The sequence below is a fragment of the Palaemon carinicauda genome, chromosome 31, assembly GCF_036898095.1.
Source record: "Palaemon carinicauda isolate YSFRI2023 chromosome 31, ASM3689809v2, whole genome shotgun sequence".
NCBI classification, from domain to species: domain Eukaryota; kingdom Metazoa; phylum Arthropoda; class Malacostraca; order Decapoda; family Palaemonidae; genus Palaemon; species Palaemon carinicauda.
In genome coordinates this window covers 23,278,008-23,305,613 of record NC_090755.1, presented here as the reverse complement: position 1 = coordinate 23,305,613, position 27,606 = coordinate 23,278,008, and the positions used below count along the sequence as shown (strand labels likewise).

Below are 27,606 nucleotides of genomic sequence, written 5' to 3'. Positions count from 1 at the left end.
CTGCGGATGCTGATCGCCATCGCGCGACCCTCAACTGCGGATGCTGATCGCCATCGCGCGACCCTCAACTGCGGATGCTGATCGCCATCGCGCGACCCTCAACTGCGGATGCTGATCGCCATCGCGCGACCCTCAACTGCGGATGCTGCTCGCCATCGCACAACCCTGAACGATTGCCCGCTTACGCATGCTGCTCCTCATCGCACAACCCTGAACGATCGCCCTCTTGCGGATGCTGATCACCATCGCACCCTTTCACGCGATCATTCACCTGCGCATGCTGCTCGCCATCGCACAACCCTGAACGATTGCCCGCTTACGCATGCTGCTCCTCATCGCACCACCCTGAACGATCGCCCTCTTGCGGATGCTGATCACCATCGCACCCTTTCACGCGATCATTCACCTGCGCATGCTGCTCGCCATCGCACAACCCTGCACGATTGCCCGCTTACGCATGCTGCTCCTCATCGCACAACCCTGAACGCTCGCCCTCTTGCGGATGCTGATCACCATCGCACCCTATCACGCGATCATTCACCTACGCGGCAGCACGATCCCTCGCCGTCACGCCCATTCGCCTGCGCGCCCGCGCGATCGCTCGCCTGCGCGCCCGCGCGATCGCTCGCCCGCGCGATCGCTCGCCCGCGCGATCGCTCGCCCGCGCGATCGCTCGCCTGCGCGCCCGCGCGATCGCTCGCCTGCGCGCCCTCGCGACCGCTCGCCTGCGCGCCCGCGCGACCACTCGCCTGTGCGCCCGCGCGACCATTCGCCTTTGTGCGACCGTTCGCCCTCGCGCGACCGTTCGCCCTCGCGCGACCATAGTTCGCGGCGAATTCCACAGCCGGTGGTAGCAGCAGGGACGCGTGCTCCTAGGCGGCACTCGGGATCACCTCCATCCAAGCACAGGTTGGTAGTGCAGGACGAAGACAGGTCAGTACAGCATTCTTCCCACCTTCTTTTCAGGCAGGAACCGTCGTGTCCTCTCCAAAGGATCGCCCGATCCCTTTCACCTTAGCGAGGATTTCGGACTCTGTGTCCTTGGAGCAGCAGACATGGTTTGATCCGCTGGCACGGGCGTTAATGAGGTTTATGAAACCAGCACTCACCGGCCAGGGTAACAAACCAGCGGCTGTCTCTCCTACGCTGAAGAGAAAGAGAGGAGTGGACTTCGTGGTGACTTCCCCCAGGGCGAAGTTGGTTCCCAAGAGGTCGGTCTCGAGGGTCCCCTCTCCTGCACGAGTACTCTCTCCTTCTCCCGCCCTGGAAGGATTTTTGGCGGGGGGGCTTTCCGTTGAAGATTTCTCCATCAGACAAGGGGTGACTGCTTACCTCTTCCTCTGGGAGCTTACCAGGTTCTTTCCCTCCTCGGTTACGGCCCGAGGTTTGGTTCAAGGAAGCTACAGGAAGATCAAGGGTACTTTCCTCCTCTCGAGCTCAGGCACCTTGGCCTTTCGTCGTTAAGTATCTACTTGCGGACAAGCTCGATGTTGTACCATCTGGACGCACTGACTGAAGGCTTCCTTCGGGTGTCTCATCTGTGGAGGTCAACGACCTCAGACACCCTTCCATCCTTGAGAAGAGTTTTGTCTTTGCCCAAGGACAGAGACTTAAACATCTGCTGTGCGGAGTAAATCGACTTCCGGTTTCACTCCTCCAAGGCGCTTTCTTCCAGACTCTGCAGGGCTCCAGCTCCCTTTTCTTTCAACCACGTCGGCCTAAGTTATCGGCTACGACAACTGGGACAAGGTGTCCAATTGCAGTTTCCTCCTGTCAGGAACAGATGGCACGGGAGACTCCCCCGGGGGGGCATAGTCCTAAAAGGAGTTCACGAACTCTAGGATTGCAGGTTTTTTCGCTGGGAGGATGCTTAAGGTTACTCATCCGAATGACAGCTTCCCGATGCCCATTCCCGCACAATCTCTGTGAGTAGCCAAGGATATCGCGCCTGCCGTCTCTGTCAGCGAATTCAGTGTCTCTGAACCTCTATGCCATAGCATCAGCAGAGTTGCCCGGTTGGGCAGAATGATCCATACCTTAGGCGAAGGTCTTCCTTAGGATCATCGACGGCTTCACCCCCGGCCCCCTCAGTCGATCCTTTCTTGTAAGGAAGGATCTGAGAGGGGATGTCCATAGTCGACCTCTCAGCCCTGATCAAGTTTGTCGAACAAACTTCGGCCAGCGTAGACCAGCAGAATCGATCAGACTGGTAACGAGGCGACAGGACTCCTTTAACCCTGGATCGGAAGGACGGGTACTTTCAGTTTCCATTCCATCCATCTTCCAGGGTGCTCGTCGAATTCAGCCTAAACTGCAAGTATTCCTGCTTATGATGCAGTGTGGCTATCCCGCCGTGGCATAGCAGGTTTGTTTCCCCAGAGAACTCTCCCTGCCTTCCTCTTGGCCGCTCAGGTGCAGACTTCCGCCTCCTCTGCTGTTTGGAGGGCTGGTCAACTCCGGTAGGCTCGGGTTTCGACCTTCTTCAGCGCCGGGAAAAGCTTCCGAATGCTGACCATGAGTGTGGGCTCATGGTATTTTGCTTGGAGCCTTCTCTTCCTCTGCCTCAACATCTGGAGTATCTGGCCATGATATTGAGTCAACCGCCTTACCACGTTGGAAACCCCGCTTCTCGTCCGTCCAGCGAGGTTAAGCAACGTCGGTACTTGGATGGGTGACCACCTGGGGACGCCAGATTCTGTTACCACATCCTCCGAGCCTTCCTTTCGGTTCACCGTGGCAAGACTGAGGAGAGTCGCAGTACCTGTTCTCAGTCAAGCAGAGTTTTCAGCCCTACCTTGGAACGTTTCCTAGTTCTTCTTTCCTCATTGACCCGTTTATAGTCCGAACGGTCGCCTCAGGATAAGTTCCATGTGGGGCGATCCAAGTTCCGGTGGCTTCAGGCAATGTTTAACCGGACTCCCTGGCCCTATGGGACCAGCGGAACTATTAAACCTGCAATGGGTGTTGACCTATGGAGCCTCTTGATGGTAGTGGATATTCTCGTCCTTTCCCCACATTCTTGATGCGGTTCTCGGACTCGTCAAAGGAAAGGGGGGGGGCATGTTCCGGTCCAGGCCTATGGTCAAGACCTGAAGGATACCTCTCCATCATTCAGGCAGGCTTAAGGGCCTTAGTCTGGCCCCTCTTCAGATCCTACCGCTCCTGCCAAGTCCCCCTGTTGAGCATCGACTTCATGCTAACCAGCAGGGGACGCATTTTCACACCTTCACATCTTGCAGTAGAGATATCGGGATGATTGAGATTCTCTCAATTCCACCATCGGCTCTCTCATTCCAGGCAGGGGAATGTGTCTCTCAGACTATCCGAGCAGAGCCTCATAGAGAGAGTGTACCTAGGGGTCTTTGACCTTGGGTAACCAGCAAGTGCTGGTCTGGGGGACCTGATCGCGACAGCTTGGAACCTCAAGCTTCCGCTAGTTTTCCCCCCAGTCTCAGACCCCGAGACTCTGGCAAGATGCATTCCGGTGATGGTGGGACAACTTCGACGCCTGCGTCTTCCCTCCTTTTTGTCTGCGGACAATGGGTCTCAACAAAACCAGGTTGTCTGTCAACCTTTCAATGGGAGAGCTCCACTGGGACTATGTGCAGAACGGTTTCTGGACCCTCTGCTTCCCCTGACGGAACTCCCGGGAGAGCTTCTCCCACGGCGCAGACTACTCAAGCAACCACACTGCGACATCTCTCCCGAACCGGGGCGTCGCTTCGGCTTCATGCCTGGAGACACTACGCTTCCTCCTCTAGAAGAGACAACCCGCTACAGTCGCGGTACGGAGGTCGCGTCATCTGCGATAGTCATCCACAGGGGTCTCCCAGGCAAAGTGAAGAGTCTAAGGTGGTTGGTGCCGTGGGAGATATACCTCTTCCCGTGAGGCCTCTTCTCCAGCAATAACGGTCTTATTGCCTTTCGGCGGGAGGAAACTCCTTTCTGCTCTTGGCAATGAAGCCTGTCGCTCAGCCTTTCCCTGACCTTCAGGCTTAAAGGAATAACTTTTTCCTGCCCGCTGGATCTATCCTCGCTCATGCGAAGCTACGATCGTCCCTGGCCTAGTCGGAGGAAGACCTCCAACTTGGAGCATGGCTCGGACTTTTAGTCCTTTAAGAGATCTTCTCAAGACCCTTTTACGACAGGCCTCGGATTGTATTCCGCCCTGGGTCTTCTGCTCACTCTGGCCACGGCCAGTGTGTAAGCAATCTTCTTGGTCTCTTACTACTCCCCCCCTTTCTAAGGAAGAGGGGAAGGCAACATTCAGGCTCGCTCCTGAGTTGTTGGCTAGACTCAGAATCTGAGGGTCCCGACCCTTCGGTCCGATTCATTCAAGATTTTGAGTCTCCATTCTGTGTCTGATGTCCCAAGACCTTCTCTTTCTTGCCAGTACAGGAATCGAGAGGTTAGCGCTGGGAACAGCTGCAGTTTGGCCTCAGTTGCAGCCGATTTGGGAACACAAGGAGGACATGGGGGGAGAGTCACCAGTATACCTCTTCAGCCCGGACTCAAGGACATTCATCTCGACCTGTCTTCAGACCCTCCCCCGTCACGTCGCCCTACAGCACGATGTTAAATACATCGCAACGTCCCTCGCCTTCGAGTAATACTACTCTGTGACGCAGGTGCTACAAGCTGGAGTCTGGAAGCGTCTGATGACCTTCGCAGCCCGCTTCCTGCAGGGCGTGACCCACAGGAGTCTCGATACGTTTTCTATCGCTCTGTGGTGGCTACACAACAGCTGGTCTAACCTCAGGCTCCTTTTTGGACAGGTAGCAGAAGGTTGAGGGCATTGTTATCAGGTTTTAGTCTGCATGAACGAAAGAAGTATGTCTGGCCCTTACTTCTTTCTTCATCATCCCCTCTACGGGGAAGCAGCATCCTGGTCTCTGCATAGCTGACCTCGAACCTCTGCAGGTAAACCATGCTTCCTTGTGTTCCGAGTATTGAGTCAATACTGTCGCGTCCCCCATACCCTGACGAGGTGGTATTGGGAACGTCTTAACCCAGAGTTCCTTCTGGAACTCCAGGTCAACTGCCTAAGACGGGTCACACTTCTTCTTTCACACACAAGCTTACGTAGGCCACATGGTTCCTTGCGGTGCAAGGAACTTGTGAGGTGCAGGGACTCCTTTTCTCGAGTGCGACTCACTCGGATTCTGAGTCCCCGGGTAAAGCCAAAGCCAGTATGGCTGGGGACTTTCCACCCTTCCTAAGGGATAAGTCACCCTTTGTAAATAGCGTGGTTTGTATTTCGGTTACGGAACAAATGACAAATTCGAAGATAATTTGTATTTTTCCTAACCATACAAACCTTAGCTATTTACACATATTTGCCCGCCAGCCCTGTCCCCCAAGACAAGTCCTACCTCTAAGTGAAAGTGAGTATTCACCTGTGTGTGAGGGGGAGGAGGGGTAGCTAGCTACCACTCCCCTACCCCCCCGCTAACTAGCGCGGGGGTAATACACCCTCGTTAAATTCTAATGGCTCGCCATTTCAGCTACGCTAAAAGTAATAACCCTTTGTAAATAGCTAAGGTTTGTATGGTTAGGAAAAATACAAATTATCTTCGAATTTGTCATTTTTCAGACATGATTTCAGTCCCACAGGGTCTCAACACTGTCTCCATAGAGTAGGTGACAGTGAAGTGGCTCCTCAACATCTAGATCTCGGTATTGATAATGTATTTTTAACTATACGACTCCGTTAGAATTTAGGTGTGATTCTTGATAGCAAATTCACTTTTATGAAACCCTTTTGGTCTATTTCTTCTTTATTTGCACAAAATATTGGCTTAAGATTTTTGGTGATCAATTATTCTGTAAAAATGCCTTAACTCGTATTCTGCCATGTTTCGAGTATTGTTCTTCTGTCTGGTCTTCAGTTGCTGAATCTTTTCTGAATTTGTTGGATAGGAACGTGCAGTGTATTAAATGTCTTATTCCTGATCTAGATATGAGTCTGGTACTCTTGTTCAGGTAGTTCTTTATGCTTTTTTGCATAAGATTTTCCATAACTGTGACCACCCTTCGCATTTAGATCTTCCCAGACAGTATTATGCCGCGTGTAAGTTTAGGTATTCACTTACCGTATTTTCTGTCATAAAACGCACTTTTTTCCTGAAAAATGCCCCACAAAATCACCTTGCGTCTTAACACTTAAGATAAAGTTGTATAGTGGAGTTTGACAACCCTAAAACACTTCAGCAATGACATACAAACACTCACACTCACCAGACATAAAATATAAGCCTACAATCATCATTCATATGCAATAAATGAATTTATTTTGAACGCACTTAATTTAATCGATGAAGGAAACAAGATATTTATTTTTGTTTTTTTCGTCAGTTGATGACTTGCCAATGGTACATACATGCAAACATGGACACTAATGGTATTCAAGCCGACAATGCTAGCATGTATTACTTTTTCATGCAGTATTGATCTATTTTCTCATATTTTGTTGATATTTTGTAATAAAGCAATATTTTGGTAATGACTTTGTTGTATAGGTTTTGAAATAATAGATAGTGGTTGTTGAACAGAATGAAATAATAGATAGTGGTTGCTGAACAGAAACTTGAAAAAATATGTCAGTGCAGTGTTTCCATGTTACCTGTAAAGTAACTAGACCTAGGGTCACACAAACAGTAGAAAAAATATTTCATCTAGTGAAATTTCTGGAGAATTCTTTACTTGATCAATAATTAACTGTTTCGTAAATGGAATACAAACCACTGTATTTATTAGTAAGAGAGACTCAGCCTAATAAATAGCTAAGGTTTTTATAGTTAGGAAAAATACAAATTATCTATGAATTTGTCATTTTTGTATAAAATGTCTACATGAGGAATTTGGGAAATATTACTGAAATTTTTACTTTGCAACCAAAATTTGATCAGGAACATTGGGCAAATTGGCAACACTGCTTTCATGTAAACAAACACTTGAAAACATTGTTACAGTGGTAGCAACTACGACTGGTTTAGTGATTTTTTTATATGAATATGTAATTAATTTCATAATACGCCCAAAATATGAAAATTCACTGTGCCAGACGCAAAATTACACTGTAGAATCACTGACTAGGAATTGCTACTACGATTCATTGCAAAATCCTCAATTAAATTTTTTTGTTAAAAAAAATACTTTGCTAAATATGGGGTGCGTCTTATGACACGGGAAATATGGTAATTATAACAGTCATGCCTTCTCCATCATAAGGCTCAGTACTGCACAGTATTCTAGAAGTTTTAGCTATGACCAGTAAAATGATCTTCTTTATCAGGCAGTTGAATCGTTAAACTTCAGAAGTTCAAAGTTGCAAGTGTTTTAATGCTGAACAGGCTGATGTAAATATATTCATAGTTTATATATGACATCTATATTAATGTTAAGATTTTATAATAATTATTCCTTACTTCTCATGTAGTTTATTTATTTCCTTTCCTCACTTAGCTAATTTTCTCTGTTGGAGCCATTGTGCTTATAGCATTCTGTTTTATCTAATTAAGTTGTAGCATGGATAGTAATAATAATAAAAATAGTGTCTCGCTCCCCTTCTCAAGTTCCTTCCTTCATACTTGTGGGGTGTCTTGGACCTGATAACTCTTAAAATGCCTTTACAAAGTCACTCGACTTCAACACAGAATATCAGACAAAAGGGCTCTCAAACTGGGAAATTCTTTTTTCCTCAATTTGACTCAAAATGTCTCACAAGTACTTTTTCAGCTTCCTCCTTTATACTATCAACTGTCTTCTCCCTCTTTTCCTCTTTCCACTCTCTAGATTATTGAGAATGAAAAAGGATACTATTGCTGTTGCCTACAGGCCAATGGCCCCCTTTCCTTGGGTCCTGAGGTGGCTGCTGTTCAGTAGTTGTTTAACACAGCCAGCTCCCTCTCAAGACTTAGTATGCATCTCGTCAAGATAAAGTATCCAGCATAAGTCTCAAAGAGAGGTAGAATTGCTGATTTTCCTACCTCTTTTACACATTTCGAGGGAATGCAGAAGTTGCAACCGTTACGCGCTGAATGGACGTCGAATGCTGGCGAGTCGCTCAAAGGAGCTCCTTTGTCACAGATTATATCTGCCAAGAAACAAGTCTACCCCATCCCCCTAGCTAGGGGGAGTAGGGATTGGTGACTTATCTTGATAAACCTGGTTTAACTCTGGTGTCATCATGTCCTTTTTAGTAGGCCCTAGCATCTCATACATATGTTTGGTTAGGTGTTACAAGGTTCTTGTAGTCAACAGGACCAGCAAAGATAACATGTCTGAGAAAGCCAAGAACCTTCTAGTTTGGCTCTAGGAGATTTTCTTCCAACAATGAGCAAATCTTCCTCTTCTTTTAAGGACAAAGGTTTTTACTGTGTATGTCTAAATGAACTTTAAAAGTATTTTTGTTGTTGTTATAGAAACCTGATTCCTTTAGTAATTTTCCACCTTAACCACCCTTCTCAGTCCTAGGCCTAAGCACAAGAGGGACTCATCTGTGACATACAGGTTGGCAGATCTTCCCTCTTACCCATCCTGTTATTAACCAACTACCTGCTAATGATTCAATGGTCATTCTAGCTTCACTGAAGACACATCCCTATTTTAAAGGGCTCAGGGTTGTATAGCTACAGAAAGGATAACATAGTTTTTAAATTGTTTATAACTTCATGTCGACAAATTGAATATTAATGTATATTGCGCTTTATTTAATTTTTAAAAAATAAAGTGGTGTTAATCAAAAACTTAGTTCTATAATCAATCAGTTTTTAGAAACATACATAAAAAAATAATTAATCAAATCATCATGAATATCTTATATATCATCAGTCTTCAATCTAACTTGGTATAATTAAATGGCAAGCAAATTTATTCAACTAATTGCATATTCTTTCATAAATCTCATGACCTATTGTGAACAACTAGTAACTGTTTATTGAGAACAAAGTTTGGTTATCACTTTGTTGTATTTTTATTGCTACAGGTTTTATTATTTATGTTTTTTAATATATTAGTGGTCGGAGCATTGTAAACTACTGTTTATTCCTACGTGGATGCAAACTTCTGAGTCATGTATGTTTTCTACGACTGGCCAATCAATATTTCATTGATTGTGATATGCTTTGTGCTAGGTAAATGCAGCACATGTGCAAGGAGCAAACAGGAGGTTACTCGTAGTGTCTCTCCACAACACTACTGGTTGCGAAGTGAAGAGGTTGTTTTCTCACTTCTTATCTACAATCAAACCTTTCACATTCACCTCGCCTACCCTTTTGCTGTGTAGCATTCTTAACTTGTGTTTTTCCAATGTTCATGGTTATCTGAGTGTCTAATCAGACAAGTGCTTGTGGGCAGTAAATCTCAGTATTTACATCTTTGCCCAGGATGGGATAGCTACGTGTGTGGCGTCCTTTTGAGCCAGCAGACATGTACGCTGTCCCTTTTGACTCCCTTCAATATTTCATGTTGAGAGTTAGCTGATGCCTTAGCTTCAAAAGACACTTGTCAAGTGAGAGTCGAATACGCACAGAAAAAACTTGAGGAACCAGGTCTTGGCTCATCTTGAACAGACATGTTCTATAAGATGATCCTGCAGGAAGGAACCTATTGTTGAGAAAGCTTTTCCCCTAAAGTCAAAAGGCAAGTGTTGGATGAGAAGTCTTCATTTCCCAACATTTTCTCAGGAATCATGTACAGTATGCCATATGACGATGGGGCTCCTAATCCGAGATCCCCTCTACAGAGTCTTGAGAGAACTGTAGCCTATGCTTGTCAACCAGATTAGGCTGTACCTGCTACCATCTCAATGTATGATGACATCATCACATGCTTTAACCTTGCTGCTTGTGAAGACTTTTCTTCATGCGCAAAGCAGGCCCGCTATTCATCCTGGGATAGTCCCTGTAAAGACAGATTATATGCTAGCGTTCTAGCGTTAGGTGTGAGTACTTTTCTCCGTAATAGCAAGGTTGAGGATGGCGGCCAAAATTATGGCCCCACAAACATGCTTGATGAGTACAGAATGATTGATTTTTCAGGGATTTCCCTTTTACCTATAGAAGGTGAAGGTAGGGAAGGAGATTTTTACCCGACGACTGCAACGGTACAGTCTGACTTGAGAGTCAACCTGGCTAAAAGGCATAAAATAGGCCTGCGCAGGAGACGAAACATAGGCTTTTCAGGTGAACAAGCCTTATGCCTATAATGCACCAGGTGGGGAGGAAGTACATCCTGAGGTTGGACAGAATGAACAAGAAAGTGGATTCACCAGTCCTGTCTCTGTCCCTTTATTTCACTGTACTGTAATATACTTACAAATGAAGAATTAGAGAATGTTTGAGGCAATCAGGGTTCTGTTGATAACCCTGATAAAAAGAATTGTCGACCTCATCCTTTACCTAAGAAACGTATGTACCTTAGAAATCTGTCACCGAAGACTATCCAGAAGACAGGATTCAGTCACAAGCGCAGAATCGTAAAATCATTTATGGCGCAGAACTCTCGGAACTAACGGAAGAGGCGCTAAACCAATTTAACAGTCGGGTTTCAGCTCCAGAATATTCTCTTGAAGCCAAGAGGTCCCTAGAGTTACCACTGCTGGCCCTGTCTGAGTTAAGGCATATTTATATCCCCTCGGCTTTTCAGACCCTGTTGCAGTTATGAGAGATCTTGGCCAACTTAGTACTGTCCTCCCAAACAAAGGACATGATAGCATTCTCTTCCATCTTTTCAGGCCCAGAGTTGATAGACATGGAAACTGCAGCCGTGTCTGCGATCGAGACTCTAGAGCAATAACCTAATATGCAACGACGCACCTTACAAAGATTTGAAGATTTATGAGCAGGGTCTGTGCTCTAAAATTCCCGCTACTTCAGACCGACTGTCTTAAAAATGAGACACTTATCTTGACCAGATGCGCAGAGCATCTACCCCTGGGTGAGGCACTATATCTTAGAAATTCAGATTTCCTGAACTTCCCTTATCTGCTCTCCCCATCAGAAGTAGAGTTGATGATAGCTAGGATCATTATACAAAAACTGGCAACTTAAGGAAGAGAAGTAACAACAAGGTGTAGACCTGCGGTACACTGCCTAGAGAGAAGCCTGTATTACATTTACAGACAACCAGGAATTCAAACCAGATTGAAATCCTCTCTCCCTGGAAACAGGAACCAAAGACCCAATAGCTGTTACTAGTGTAAGAGTGCACCCAGACATGAAACAGTGGGGAAGAGATCTTGTATCAAGGAGAGAATGGATATAGGTTGAGATACACACACTGGGCATGTTTATTCCCTACTTTGGTTCATCTAGATAAGCCTCCACTGTGTAGGCGTCGAAGCAGGCATAAGCCTCCACTGTAGGCGTCGAAGCAGGCATCCATGACTTTTTAGCCCCAGTATAAGATATTCTCTCCTCAAGAGTATTCTATACCAGACTCAGGGTAGAACCTGACAAACCCCCCAGGCCCTTCAGCTTTCCCTCACCATCCCCAACTCCTTTTTTTATCATAGTAGTTTTTTTGGCATGGCTGATAATTTTGTTTATTGCAGAAGTGTTGGTTATCGAGTTGAGGTACTAACCGCAATCCTTGCCAAATCAATCTCGAGGAAGATCTTTAAGAGTCTACCTTTTGAGATGAAACTACAGTTTATAAAATAACACATACCTCTGTCAGAACTCAAGATTATGACGGAAAGACTAGTCTATGAAATGGGTCCTCTCTGTACCTTGGTAGGGAGCCAGTCCCAACCGGTGATGAACAGATGTTTGGCTACGAACTGACAGCATTTATCCGTTTCAAGCAGTTACTCTCATCCATACCAGGATTGATGACAGAGCCTTTTCTACCTTAGTATCCGTGGTATGAGCGGTGCTTAGCATCAAAGGATTTACTCAGAACTTCTCCCTGGTCAGAAGAAACTGGACTTTCCTTGTCCCTGGGTGGGGGGAGATTCATAACATCCAAAGATTTTACCCACTGAGAAGTCGAAAGTTGCCCTCCTGTTTTTCCGTTCATGGGTTAAACAGGACTCCAGTACTTCCTTCATAATCTAGAAAGGCTATAAGACTCTAGGAAAGAACCGCATAAGTATACTGACCTAAGGGCAGTATTTATGTCTACCTCATCTAGGTAGCCTGACTAGGTAGTTTATGAAAAGGTGTAATTTAGATGTTCCCCAGAATATTCAATACATCACTGAGTAGAAACTGTCATGATTACCTATGAGTACTATCCAGGAAAGGACTAGGAGAACTATATCCTTCACTCCTCTTAACGAAGCTGGGCCTTGAATGATATCCCTACTTTGTTAACTGTTTAACTCAATCTCAGCCAGTAATATGGTAGTGACCAGTGTCCTCCCTCATCTCCAAAATAAGATCAGGATATACAAGGGAGTCAGATGGATACCCCTCCTTACTTGAATTAAGAAAGATCAACGGGCATAGACTCATAAGTCAGAAGAGACTGTTGGGTGGAGTAAAGGATCACACAGACCAGTCGCAATCAGTTTGATCGACACGTTGCATAAGAATCCTAACCAACGTCTGCCTAGGGAGGTATTCATCATCACAACGGCTGTTCTGAACTCACTACTAGATCAACTTAACAGAGATTTCCAAGACTACACCCCTGGTCAAGGATGTTTGACATGTTGAAAATGGTTCCTGTAGCCATCTTGAAGGTTCAAATCTAGTTAGATCTTGGAATAGGCTCCGGCCTGAAAGGCTAGGATTTCCTACCTGGATGAACTATTGACCCTCATTATCAGGGCCACTCAGAGACAAAATGGTCTCATAAGAGTAATTCCCCCTCCCCTACTATTGAGTCAGGAGGAATGATCTCCCTTTATCCCGTAAGGTTATTCTCATGATAGCGGACACAGAGAGAGCTCTAGTTAGTGATCTAACTACCTTTACTCTGACCTTGTCTTCCAGCAAGATAAACTTACAGGCAGGGTTTTGCCTTACCCAGGATCTTAATACACAAAGGCTATATTTCTCTTGACGATATTATTCTCCTTTTAGTATGAGAACCAGAACTAAGGAGTCCGCACTGGACCTTTTGCAAGCTTGCCTCCCAGAGTCTTGGACGATCCGAACGCTCTATCAATAACTTTCACAAACTTATCTCAAAGCCTAGAGAGAGTGTCTATCAACGAACTGTATGGAAAATGTGATACCCTATAACATATTGGTGCTGTTCTAATATTCATTATGAAGAGATTTCGAATGTCAAGAAAATTATATAAATCAGTGTTATTCCTACTATATGTGCACATAATCGTAAAACGGCAGCGCGACCTTGAGATCAGCTGATCTCCCAACCGAAAGTAAATCAAAAGTAATTGTTGATCATTGAAATGCTCAAGAAATCAAAAATAAAATATGAACGTGCTTTAATAAACCACAATTAAACACAATAATGTCTAATGAAATATGAAGGCTTAATATTGAATGAAAAATTGAATAATGTATGAAGCTTTAGAAATTAACTACTGTATGCGATTGCCAGAGCGAGCACACACATACACACACACACACACACAGAGAAAGAGCTACAACGATTTTGCACGACACCTAATAATTAGACGAACTGTATGGAAACCGATTTTCTGTAACATATTGGCACTGATGTAATATTCATCATAAAGATATTTGTAATATGTTGAGAAATAAAAAAAAATGCCATTCGCATATACGCCATCTGCTAAAACCTAAATTAAAGGGAAATAGTCGACTGACGAACGCCTCAGGGGGCCGGGTACTAAACTATAATAAAGCTAGAACTTTATTCTTGTTCGCAGATTGGACTTGCTAGCAAAAAGTACCATGGGAATAATAACGATATAATAATGATGGTTCAAAAAGGCATAAGGCCAGGGACTTAACCAAGAACCTAAGTGACAGAGTACCAAACGGGCAAGACTAAGATGAACTCCCAGGAAGACAAGGGAACAAACAATGGCCGCCGAGGACGCGGACGGGCCCAGACGGAAGTGATAAAACAGAATATACTGGGTAGATGACAAAAGCCTGGTACTACAAAAAGCTGTCAAAACAAACTATGGTACTTAACATTGGAATGGGTGAAGAAGGAGCTTCGGTCATGACGAAATAAATCCACAAGCGTGAAAAAAGCCGAGAGCACAACAATAAACACACACTCGAGCAAGTCCAAATAGAAGGATGTTGTTCAGATGGCGCTCGCGTCGGGGCGTGGGTGGCGTGGCTCTGGTAGCTTGGCTGGTACCTCTGTATGGCCCATCCCTTTGACGAAGGAATTAACTAAATGGAAGACAGCCTGTGAATAGTGGCTTTCACGCGCCTTTGCTTTATACACGACACCCACAAGGTGCTCGCGCGAGGGTAGTAACCTCTGCATTCCATGCTTTTATCTTTCTCTAGTATATTTGGAAGATTTATATTAGAAAAGAAGGACTTCACCGGGCGCCACAGGTCTCTCCCCAGAAATAGGTTTTTCCTTCGTCTAAATCCCTTTTTGATACGGTAGGTAGCGGCACTTTCAGATCAGCTGATCATAACCAAAGATAAACAAAATTTTAAGTAATTCTTGACGGGTAAAATGCTTCCAAAATTGAAAAGTAGAATACCAAAAATGCATTAATAGAGCATATGATATCCTTTCAAAGAAGAAAATGGAATAATGATAGACAGTAATACAATACAGTATTGATAAAATATGATCCGAGATGATTGCCGAATTATAACGCATCATAAGAAATCTATGGAAACTTCACTTCTTTAGTTCGACATATGACGAACTCGACTTACGACGCGTCTCTCGGTCCAAATCTCCGTCGTAAGTCGAGCATTACCTGTACTTACTATGTTTCTTTGATCAGATTAAGATAAATTTTTACCCTGTTCTGATCCCGTAGGTTGACCCCTTATATAACGGGATATTTACGGTATGATTGTTCTGGGAAGAGGGTTACTGACGGAGCTTTGTAGTTCTTGAATTTATATTGTTACAGGCCGGATTTACAACGGTAGGAATTCATACTTCCAACCAGGTATTCCGGCAACAGTATTGGTGTCCCTAATTCTGATTTCCTTTTATCTCCTTACCCAAATCTTTCTTCATCAATACGTACATCTTACTCCGGTAAGGGTGTGGAAGGTTGAGAGAAGTTTCATAGTAGAATTTTTCTCCGGAGACGGCGGACTGGTCCAAGATTAATCCAGTCACCATTTCTACCCGTTTCGAACCTTTGTAATGATAATACTTTGGATGACAGGAGATGGTGGAAGAATGAAAACAGAATATTAGAGTACTATTGTAAAACAGTAAGAAAGAATACGACTCCGCTAAGCTATACACAGCGGATTTAACTTAACTATGTATGTCACCAGTTTTTCCGGCGAAATCAAGTATGATACTTATGTATCAAATTGACTTACAGGTGGTACGCTGTCAGGAGACAGAATGCACTGCTGTGCTGCAGCAGTCGTGTGGGCATGAGGTCTGCCGATCTCATGCCGGGTGCCATGCTCAGTGGCCTCTAAGATAAAACGTATGAGGTAGGCCCTACCCAAAGCGGGCAATCCTTTTAGGCTACCCAAATCACTCCCAACCAGACCATCATCAGCTTCTAAGCTACTGAAGGACTCGGCTGGGACTAATCCTCCACACCAGGGGTCAAGAGCAAAAAGCTCAAAGGGGCAGACGTCGGAACTTGCTTTCGATCTGGTGGCTTTCTCGAGCCAGCTCATGGAGAGGTTGAGTAGGCAGTCTATGGACGATTTGGGCCAGGGTCTGCAAAATCAGGAAAATCTGATAGAAAATCCTTGTGGTCCGGACTACCACAACAATGGTAGTTTGTGGTTCCGGACACGTCAAAGCTCCCGGCGTTCGTTCAGAACGGCCCGTGGCCATTGGCTCTTCATGCCCCGATCTCAGAGGGCATGTTGACAATAGCAGGAGGTGGTCCTCGTCCGGTAGGAGATTTTGAATGATATCCGCCGGGTTTACAATTCTCCTTCCCTTGATACGAGCGCCCGTCAGTGGAAGAGCTAATAAGGGTAGACAAGGTTCCCAAGAAAACCGTTATCTAGCCAAAAGAGCAAGCTCGGTCCGCCTGGGTCCGGACTTTAAATGAGTGGGAATGTGTCAATACCAAGTTAACCCCTCATAAGGGTATGAACACTATGTTCGAGGTGGATGGGCAAACCCCGACACCATGTACCACCAAGGTAGTAGGCCTTACCTTACAGGCGGATATGGAAAGCAAGTCCATGCCGCAACTAAGGAATACGGAACTAACTTCATGTTGTTCCCGGGAGACCAAGAATGCTGGATCGATGCACCAGCTACTTTCACGGCAGGGTTATTGAACTAGGACTGTGCCACCACACAGTTTAGTGAACGACTCCCTGGACTTCCAGACTCTCTGATTAAAATAGAATACGGTGCAAGAACCAGGCTGGGTAGATCTATCAACTCAGCCACGATGGCGGAGATGACTTCGTTAAGTCTACGCGAGGAGCCACTTTTTTAAAAAATCCTGACAAAGTCTTTGCCTCACACACTACAGTGTGATACATATGACTTTGCAGTGGTTCGACGCAATTGCCGGGAGCACGTCTTAACTGAGGACTCCATTAGGCATGAGCCTAACAGGTTAATTAAGGCCTCAATCTGAGGAGCGGACTTATTCCCGGAGGACGTGGTAAATAGCGTCCTCGGAGAAGCAGCTACAGTCAACCAAAGCCTCAGAGTCCAGTGGGGTCTAATTTCAAAAACGAAAATTCGAGCCCACCGGACCGCAATCACGAGGCTGGAAAAGATCAAGGAAGTTTCAGTCCTTCCAAGGGCCACAGGCTCAAGATGTGCTACAGGTAATGCCAGTATCCCAGATGAGCCAGCCTTCCACCTCAAGAACCCAGCCACAAAATCAATATGTGTGGGTAAGCCAACTACCTCAACAACCGATAGCCACTACTTCGTTTATTGTGTCTCCGGCGTATCATCCTTCCTTCGAAACACAGGGAGTGTTTCACGGATATAATAGGCATGCGAGAGGTAGTAGAGCTAGGGGAGCCCTCCTGCCTAGAGGCGGCGGAAGAGCTTCTGGGAGAGGTAGAGGATTTTGAGGGAGCCATGGAAGCAGACCTTCTGCAAACCAGTGAAGACTCCCCAGGTAGGAGGAAGGCTGTACCTCTTTCGGAGCCGTTGGGCATTCAGCAATTGGCATACATCATAACGAAAGGGCTGAGGTGGAGATGGATGAAAAAGCCCCCTCCACCAACCAGTTTTTATCAGATTCCAATGGCAGAATTAACACTTTACACAGGAGATCTCCTCCTGAAGAAAGCAATAAATAGGTAAAATGCTTAAGATTTCAAGGACGTTTGTTCAGAGTGCCAAAGAAAGACTCTGACAAACGAAGAGTAACTTAAATCTGTCCCATTTGAATGCAGATATTCAATGCGGCTAGTTCCATATGCTGACCGTCTCACAGGTGAGGACTTTATGTCCCCGTGGGGCCGTCACCACCTCTATACATCTTAAAGGCGTTTATTTTCATGTTCCGATAGCATGGTTTCTTTGTCCTTTCCTAGGATTCCAGCTAGGCAAACGGGCTTACACCTTTAAAGTGGTGCCGTTCGGACTCAACATAGTGACCAGGATATTCACTAAGTTGGCGGAAACAGTAGTCCAAGAGATGAGGACTCAAGGAATACAGTTAGTGGCCTACTTAGACAGTTGGTTTATCGGGGCCAACAGCGTCGAGGAATGCCACAAGGCGTCGGACAAAGTAATAAAATTTCTGGAATACTTAGGATTCCAAATAAATTTCAAAAAGTCCCGTCTTACGCAAGCTACGTGCTTCCAGTGGTTAGGTCTATAATGGATCCTGACCACACACAAGCGGTCGATTCCACCACAGAAGAGGATAGAGATAGTAAGAAACAAAACAGGATCTCTCAAGGACAAACTAAAGACGCGGAGAAACCAAGAAAGAATCCTAGGTTTACTGCAGTTAACCTCAGTAACAGACACGTTACTGAGAGTCAAGCTGGAAGACATCAATCGAGTTTGGCGGTCCAAAGCAAACAAGAAATATCTAGACAAAATTTCTCGGATTCCACCAACACTATGGAAAAGACTTCAACCATGGATGAAGGTCAAAAACCTAGCAAACTCAGTACCTTTACGATTCCCAGCGACAACATAGGTGGTCCATATAGATGCCTCCCTAAGACCTTGGGGAGGCTATTCCCAATACGAACAGATCCAGGGGTTGTGGACAGTGACTGTAGCTGTAGAGAACAACACCTCGTAGTAACTGGGGATGTTGAGGAGGGAGAAGTCTAATTGGTAAGGGACCTCTGGTAGTGGTTTCACACGCCCAAGTTATTATACCGACACCCTATAAGGGTGAGCTAGCTGGGTATATTCCTGGCATTCCATGCAACTTTCGGTATATTTAGCAGTATTTATACCTTAGAAATGGTGCTTTAAGGAGCATTTCACTGGGCGACATGTCCCTCGTCCAGAAATAGATTTTTCCTTCGTCAAAATCCCTTTTATAAACTTATTTTGAATACCAGAATCTACTAATAACGTGGAATTAATAAAACAAACTATTGGTGAAAATAGCGGTTTGGTAAAAGCAATACTCGCATAGAGTGGGTCCCGGGTAAAACGAGCATGCTACGGTCAAACACCAAAGAGGGAATGGAAGGGAGATTGTAACTCAGCAGTGAAAGTCTTGCTTTAACCGAACCGCTATTTTCACCAATAGTTAGTTTTATCAATTCCAGGTTTTTAGTAGATTCTGGTATTCAAAGTAAGTTTATAATAACATGTTTTTCTTTATTCTTACTGTAATTTGGCTGTGTTGAAATATGTGAAAAGTAACAAATTCATGCAGCGTGCATCCGAAAAAAAGCTCCTGTCCTTGACTTTGGCGGGTGTTGTTATTGAATTTAGATTTACCATTACGATACTTTATATATTTATTTTTTAACATTATTTATTGACAAAACCTATATCTGAGAGAGAAATTTAGATTAGTAAATAAGTTTCGATTCACATTACTTGGCAATCATTTGAAAACAATGATGGTATTGGGACAAAAATACTTCCGACCCATCAGCTGTTAGGAAATTTTCCGAGCTAAAAGGGCACCCCTGCAAGTCGGTGCAAATCTGCCTCACTAAAAAAAATTGACTATAGTTACTCCCCTTGAGCATATGATTTAGATGGATTTACCACAATCTTGGTGTTTAGCAATACCACTTGGTTACAATAGCCTCTGAAATTACAATATTAGCTAGCGTTTTGCACACACTTATGCAATGCATTCAGCAAGCCCCATCTCCTTTTATAAAGGAAATGGAAATAAGAACCAACATACCCTCGGGAAGCAGCATTAGCGACTCCTTTCGAGGATGTAATACGTGTGGGTTTGCCGCAACCTTGCATTCCGCAAGACCATGCTTTATTACAATCCACAACTGGTGGATAGAAAGGAACACACTGTTGGATAGTTACCTTTAAAAGGCACATTCAAGTCTGTGGAAATCCTTTCAATGGGCACTGGTAATAGGACTATGATGAAATAATTGACAGTCTCACAGGATGCAAGCCAGTTTCCAGCTATGGGATTCGTTACTTCAACATTCTTGGCTAGGAAGATCTTGAAAGAGGAAAAGCCTGCCCTGGGTTTTTTTCACTCCAAAGCAGGTAAGTGTTCCTCTATCTATTTAGTATTTATTGTCGATGTTAAAATTGCCCTCATGTTTATTAATGTAACACTTGATGTTCATACTTTTTCACCCCTAGTGAAGATTACCTTTTGGGAACTGATTGACCAGCCTTGCCCGTTGCAAGCCGGCTTGGATAATTTCTGGGAGTTCTCCTTGATCACATACTGTTGTTACTAGTATCTAGATTGGATAAAGTTTTTACCATTTAAGAATTGGAAGTTTGGCCTTGTCTCTTTTTGAGTCAGCTACACCATCCTATATGATTCATGATTAATCTCTTGCCATTACTTATAGTAAGATTAGATTAGATACTTCCCTCTAAGGAAGATGACTTCATGGAAACAAACTACAAATTTTGTATAATTTGTTTTTTTTCCTAGATGTACAAACCCGAGTCATTTACCAAAGGTCCTGCCTCAACACCACCCCCTACAAGTCAAAGTCCTTGACCAGGGGAGTTGTGGTGACGCTATAAGCAACTTTCCGCTTGCTCCTTGTGTATGCACTGCGTTTAACCAGCACGAAGCATGACGCAATCAACCAAATTTTAATTGGCCAGTTATAGAAAACATGATCAGTAAAAACTTATATAAATCACACAGGTTTATATAGCAAGGAAAAATACAAATGTAAAATTTGCAATATTTTCAATGTTTAATTATATTTTAATAATTGTAGATAATGCTTAATGCATGGCTAATAAAATAATTTTTATAATTTTTTACATTGGTTGTAGGGGATTGCGAAACTCAAAAATATTCAGCTCTTAATCCAAAAGTTTTTATTGTTATTGATCGTTGTTCATTTTTGTTTGCTATGAAAATTTAATGCTAGTCACTCAAAAATTGAATCCAATTTTAGAACAGGCAAGGAATATCTTATTTAATCCTTTTAATTGTTATTCTTTCAGTTGGCATTAATGATGGAGAGGCTAACTGAATGGTGCAAGGATGTCAATAGTATGCAGAACTTATTGCAGGAACAAGCAAGCAGTATTCTTACCTTATAATCAGATTTATGTTAAATACTTGACATTAGTTAGTTATGAAAAGTTGTGGATGGTAAGGCATATAGTATGATATTAAAATTTATGAATATATTCGTGTATGTGAATTTATATTTCTCCACCTTGAAATAAATGTTTCCTTATCTTGTTTTTGGGAAGTTTGTAATTTTGGCAAGGTGTTTGTACCGTATCTTCATAATTTAATTTGGTAGGTAGTAAGGTACAGTATGAGTGTTTGTAATGTTAAGCTTATATTAACATTTTATAATGAAAACAAATAAAACTGTCAAGTTTGTTCCTTAGTGTTGATGAAAATTACCCTTGTGAATGCATGAAAATATATTAACCAAATGTTCAGGAATCCTCATATGGTTATTCACATGTGAGTTTTATGTCTAGACATTTTTACCAATGGGAAACAACAAATTTTGAAATAATTTGTGTTTCTTTGCTATACAAACATCACAAATTTTTAAGTAATTTGTATTTTTCCTAACATACTTACCTAGAACTACTTTCTTAGGAGTTACTGGTAACTCTTTCCCAACCGACCAGAATTTTGTGTAGTTTACCCTATTCCCGTTTTCTATGGGGGTAACCTCAGGCGGAGTGATACGCGCCCTTTGGCGACCCGGGGTCAGAGAGCGTGCTAGCTCAGGTCGTGCTCCTCAGTAAGTTTCGTCGGAAAAGTTCTCCTCAGCCCTGCAGGGCCCTCGGGAGAAGGATGGGTGGGCCATAACCCGAAAGTAGTTCTAGGTAAGTATGTTAGGAAAAATACAAATTACTTAAAAATTTGTGATTTGTTCCAACTCGGAGTACTTACCTAGAACTACTTTCTTAGGAGACTTAAACTTTAGGAGGTGGGAGTGTCCTGCAGGGACTAGGGACCGAAAGTTGGAAGCACGAGGGGGAAAAGGAACCTAGATAGACTAAGTTCCGACGACCACTACTAGAAAACTGTACGAAAATAGGGGAAACTACCCAAAAAACTATCTTAGTGTCTAAGTGGCTTACCTCTGTACAAAACACTTCCGAGACGTATTCCTTACTGAAGATGTATCTCCTGGCCGCTAGGGTCTTTTGAGTCGCTTCCACGCAGGGGATTAAGGGCCAGGGGAAGGATGATAAGGGGAAAGGTAAGGGATGAACATTTGTCTCTTGGCTTACCGCCCCCGGTTTCCCCGTGGCCATGACCTTAAATCTTTTGAAGGGCCGAAATGACCGGGCCAAGGGCGAACCCGTCCAAGGATTTCCTAGAACAGTCCTTCAGGTAGTGCTCCGTGGACTGTCTGGACCAGGTACCCGCCTTCAGGATTTGGCCCACGGCCATGTTCTTTTCAAACGCTAGGGAGGTGCTAAGACCCCTAATATCATGAGGCCTTGATTTGCCTGAGAGAGGGGTTTCTGAGACATCGTAAGCCCTCTTGATCACTTGGCGTAGCCAGAAGGAGATTGAATTCTTGGAGACTGGTTTTTTTCACACGTCCGGTCGAAACGAATAAACTCTTGATCTCAGGCAGGAGCTTGGATGTCCTTTCCAGGTATTTCCTTACTGCTCTGACCGGGCATAAGAGCAAGTCTTTAGGGTTGTCTGACTGAGGGATCGCTGGCACCGAAAAGCACTCAAACCGAGGATCCCAACAAGCCGGGTTCTGTGTTTTGGCCACAAAGCTAGGGACGAACTTAAACGAAGCCTCACGCCACCACTTTGATTGTGAGACCTCGTACGATAGTCCGTATAACTCACTAACTCTCTTTGCCGAAGCCAGGTCCAAGAGGAAGACTGTTTTGAGGGTGAGTTCCTTATCCAGGATGTCCTTGAGGGGCTCGAAGGGCGGTTCTGACCGGGCTTTGAGTACTCTAGCTAGGTCCCACTGCGGTACCCTCACCTCTTATGGGGGACATGACTGCTCAAAACTCCTGATGAGCATCGAGATTTGTCGGGAGGCTCTTAAATCAATGCCTTTCAGGAGGAAGACCTGACCTAATGCGGCACGTACTTCTTTTATGGCTGGAATGGAAGTGCCCACATCGTCTCTGAGGTACACCAAGAAGTCCGCTATGTCGTGAATCGAAGCCCTCAAGGGTTTGATATCCCGGGAAGTGCACCATTTTGAGAAGAATGAATGAATGATTTAAAGTTTTCAGGCATCCTGACATCTAAGGTCATTGACGCCGGTAACATTTAATTTATGTATACAAAAATAAAAAATGAAATAAAATAAAAAATTAAAGAGTATTCAATTAAAATCATAAAAATTGAATGTCATAAAAGTTAAATATTTTTCAGAAGACCTGCTTCTGAAATAAATCTAAAAATGCCACTTGCATGGTAGGACACATCATTTCCAAGAATCTTGGCAAGGATGAACCTGCCACCCTCACCTCGAGCCTCAAACAAATATCTATTCCTTAAGTTGTTATAATTGGGGCATTCGGTCAACAAATGCCTTACTGTTAGAGGTACTAAACAGTTGTCACAATACGGTTGGTGTTGGCCCTTCAGCAGAAACTCATGTGTCAACCGAGTGTGACCAATACGGAGACGACAAAGAGACGTCTCCCATTTTCGGGGCATCATATTATACCTCCAAGGAGATATGACATTTGTTACCTCTCGCATTTTATTCCCATCTAGGTTATCCCATTGCTGTTGCCATTTATTGCAAACCAATTTCTTGATGTCAGGTAAGAAATCATTACAGGCAATGGGATACCTTCTTGGCAGCAACTCGGATGCAGCATTCTTAGCCAGAAAATCTGCCTTCTCATTCCCACACACACCTACATGTGCTGGAACCCAACAAAAGTGAACTGTTATACCTCTCCGTCCTATAATAAAAAGCCATTCTAAAATCTTTAAAACTAGAGGGTTATTAGAATTAAAAACTTCTATAGCTTGAAGGACACTCCTTGCATCACTAAAAATTGTAAAATTACCCTCCTTCTCCAATGCTATTTTCTCAATAGTGGTTAATATGCCATACAGTTCCGCAGTAAATATGGAAGCGGTCAGAGGAAGTGCACCTCTACAATTAAAACTATTACTATGTACCCCAAATCCAACGCCAGCATCAGATTTGGAGCCATCAGTATAGATAAAAGTTGATGTTCTTTAACATGTTCATTAAAAAGAGACCTGGCTTCTAGGTCTGACATATTCTTCTTATCTCCTATAAAATATTTACAAAAAGATATCTCTGGTAACTTCCATGGAGGCGTTGATGATACCTTGAATGGAAGTACCTTACATCTAATTATATCCAGACTGTTTAATAATTGTTTCACCCGAAAGCCATAGGGTTGAGGAGATTTTGGGTGCATTTCAAAGTATATTGGGTGCCTTATAAGGCTTGCAGTCTGGAAGGCTAAAGAATTAGGGAGTCTTTGCAATCTAAACCAATACCGAAGAATAGAAGACATCCGGTAAAGGTCTAGTGGTAACTCTCCAGCATCAACAAGGAGACTTGGGATAGGGGATGTTCTGAATGCTCCGGTGGACAATGTAATACCTGCATGATGTATTGAATCTGATATTTTCAACCGGCTTGGGGTGGCTTAACTAATTTTGGAAAAAATCAAGGCCTTGTATAATTTTAAAATAGTATTGCGGTCTGCCCCCCATGATGTATGGGACAATACTTTTAAAATATTCAGAGCTTCAACACATTTAGCCTTTAGCGCTTTTAGGTGAGAAACCCATGTAAGTCTACAGTCAAATATCAAACCTAAAAATTTGGTTTCCGATACACATGGTATCCGTTGACCTTTAATGTATATATCCGGGTCTGGATGTACTCCCCGGATACGACAAAAATGGACAATGGTAGTTTTACTTGTCGAGAACTTAAATCCATTCATGTCAGCCCACTGGATAATTTTATCAATAGAGTGTTGGATTTTTCTCTCAACCATTGCCATTCTAGTGCCAGCAAATGATATTGAGAGATCATCCACAAATAATGTTGAGAGAACATCCTGGGGAATGGCTGAGGATATCCCATTAATTGCTAGTGCAAAAAGGGTTACACTCAGCACACTACCCTGAGGAACTCCTTCTTCCTGGCACTTACTCTCTGATAGAGTTTCCCCCACTCTCACTTGAAAAACTCTACGTGAAAGAAATGCCTGAATAAATAGTGGCAGCTCTCCTCTCAATCCCAATTCATGAATGGTTTTAAGTATACCATATCTCCATGTGGTATCATATGCCTTTTCAAGGTCAAAAAATACTGTAACATAGTGCTGTTTGGAAGCAAAAGGCTTCACAAATAGAAGACTCTAGTCGTATCAACACATCAGTCGTTGAGTGCATTTTTCGGAATCCACATTGAATCGGTGATAAAATACCTTTCTTTTCAAGGTACCACATCAGCCTTGCATTGACCATCTTCTCCATGATTTTACATAAACAAGATGTCAATGCAATAGGACGATAGTTTGCTGCTAAAAACTTATCTTTACCGGGTTTTAAAAAGGCTAAAATAATGGCTAGTTCCCAAACACTTGGGTAACTATGATCATGCCATATTCTATTAATAATGCTTAAAATAAATAGCTTTGTATTAAAATGTACATGTTTAATCATTGCATATGGAATTCCATCGGGTCCAGGGGCTGTATCGTTGCAATGAGCAAGTGCGGAATCAAATTCTCTTTCAGTGAAAGGAGAATTATAAGACTCTTCCCTTCTTGTTGCAAAATTTAAAATTTTTTTTTCTTCAGTGCTCCTATACTGGTGACCAGGGGCTCCTTCACACTTGCTGGATACATTTGAAAAATGATTAGCCAGGGCATTGCTAACTTCATTTGCTTCAGTTACATACTGGCCATTCACCTTCAACACTGGTGGTGGGTTGGGGGTGAATTTGCCAGCTATCTTTTTTACTTTCCTCCACACAGAAGATGGTGGTGTTCTACTGTTAATAGAGGAAACAAAAGACATCCATGACTGGCGCCTTGCTTCTTTCATAGCACGACGGAACTGTGCTCTACATTTCTTGTACATAGTTAAATTCTCATCACTTCTGCGTCTACGCAATCGTGTTAGAGATCTTCTTGTGGCTCTGTGGAGTCCAGTTAGTTCTGAAGACCACCACGGGACTGGTCGTCGTTTGAATAACCCTGTTGTTTTGGGAATTGAATTGACTCCTGCTGTATGAAGAGTTCCATTCAGTAGGTCTATGGCATCATCAACACTTTCAAACTGTTCTGCTCTCCCTTCGATTTCACTTAGCTCAGAAAATTTAACCCAGTCTGCCTTGTCTAGATTCCAACGTGGCGATCTTTGCAAAGGCGGACCCTTGTTGGTGTTTATAATGATTGATGCATGATCACTAGTATGCCAATCATCTAATGTCCTCCAATCAAAATCAAGAAGGCAGTTAGAGCTTGCAATTGAAAGGTCAATGCATGACAAAGTACCTGTCTGAACATGGAAGTGTGTGGGCTCTCCTGTATTAAGGAGTCCCACATCCTCATTCTCCACAATTGATGAGATAATATTGCCCCTTGTGTTGGCCAAAACATCACCCCATAAAGGATGTCTACCATTCATATCTCCCAGTAAGAGAAAAGGTTGAGGGAGTTGTTGAATGACCTCTGCTAAATCATCATTTGGAGGTAAGTACAGAGAGCATATTGTATATTTTCTCCCTATATCAATTTGTACAACAACTGCCTGCAGGGTTGTACGTATAGACATGGGTATTTGGGGAACATCTCGACGAATGTATATGAAACTTCCGCCATGGCTCCCTGCTTGTTGATTATATGGTGTTCTATAGCTAACATACTCTCGAGGACTAGGAGTGTTAGAATCAAGCATACTTTCCTGTAGACATACAATTATGGGGGAATGCTCATGAATTAGGAGCTTAAGTTCTTCATATTTCGCCCTCAAACCCTGACAGTTCCATTGCAAAATGGAGGAGAAAACTATGGATTATCTCTGGAAGACATCTTGGATGAGGTCTTCCCATTAGCAGATTTTAATTTAACATTATTACCAGTAGGTTTCTTCAGAGGTGGTCTTGTTATGTTGGGTTTAACGTTGGTGTTTTTCTTTGTATTCTTTTTATCTTTGTTGAGGTGGATGGTGGACCTCAACTTGAATTTCTGATTTATTCAGTCCATCTTCTGGTTCATTAGAAACATCAACAGACAAAACATCAAATTTATTTGATGTCATAACCTTAACGTTTCTAATGGAGGGTGGAGAGAGAGATGGGGGTCTCTCTCTTTTGCGATTAATAGATGGTGGGATTCGAGGTTTTTGCACCTTTCCCACAACATGTGCATCAGGTAAGTTAGTCTTAAGTGGAACCTCCATCAGATCAGGCAAGGACATGGCCTGAGAGAGGTTTGTATTACTTTTTGTAATGGCGGCTGAAGGCTGTACAGCAATGGGCAATGACCTAGTGTTAATACACCGTGGTAAAGCCTCAGGAGGTGATATGGTTGCCTCGTTATTTGACATTTTGTCAGATAGTATACTTTTTTTTTGAGCTATTGGCAGTGCTAGGTTGGTTTGATTATAATGCCTTAGCATATGTATTTGATTTATTTAATAGTCTTTTGGCATGGGTCACACTTATATGTTCTAAATTTGATTTGTTGAGGGCAGCTTCCTCCAACTTATATAGCTCGCAGATCTTGTCTGTGGATTTGTGATTCGAGCTGCAATTTAAAACACCTGGCTCCAAGTGCACACTCTCCATGGTAAGATTTGGAGCAAATACCACACATCTTCTCATTTTTGCAAACTTTGGACGGGTGCCCAAATTTAAAACAATTAAAGCATTGCAATGGCTTCTGCTTGAAGGGTCTTACTTTAATCCTTTCGTTCTCAATAATAAT

At 43.4% G+C, this 27,606-nt stretch overlaps 2 protein-coding genes across 2 annotated transcripts in view; one reads left to right on the top strand and one right to left on the bottom strand.

The window, feature by feature from the left end:
- Rpn9 (regulatory particle non-ATPase 9) overlaps nt 1-21,043 on the top strand; it is an 84,380-nt gene extending 63,337 nt beyond the window's left edge. Inside the window, exon 8 of the mRNA XM_068355042.1 lies at nt 20,653-21,043. Coding sequence (XP_068211143.1) covers nt 20,653-20,751 — 99 coding nt within the window. The 3' untranslated portion in view covers nt 20,752-21,043. The remainder of the gene's footprint in view (nt 1-20,652) is intronic.
- The window catches only part of LOC137624350 (equilibrative nucleoside transporter 1-like), a 788,303-nt gene that overhangs the window by 681,836 nt on the left and 78,861 nt on the right, over nt 1-27,606 (bottom strand). The gene's annotated exons all lie outside the window — the stretch shown is intronic.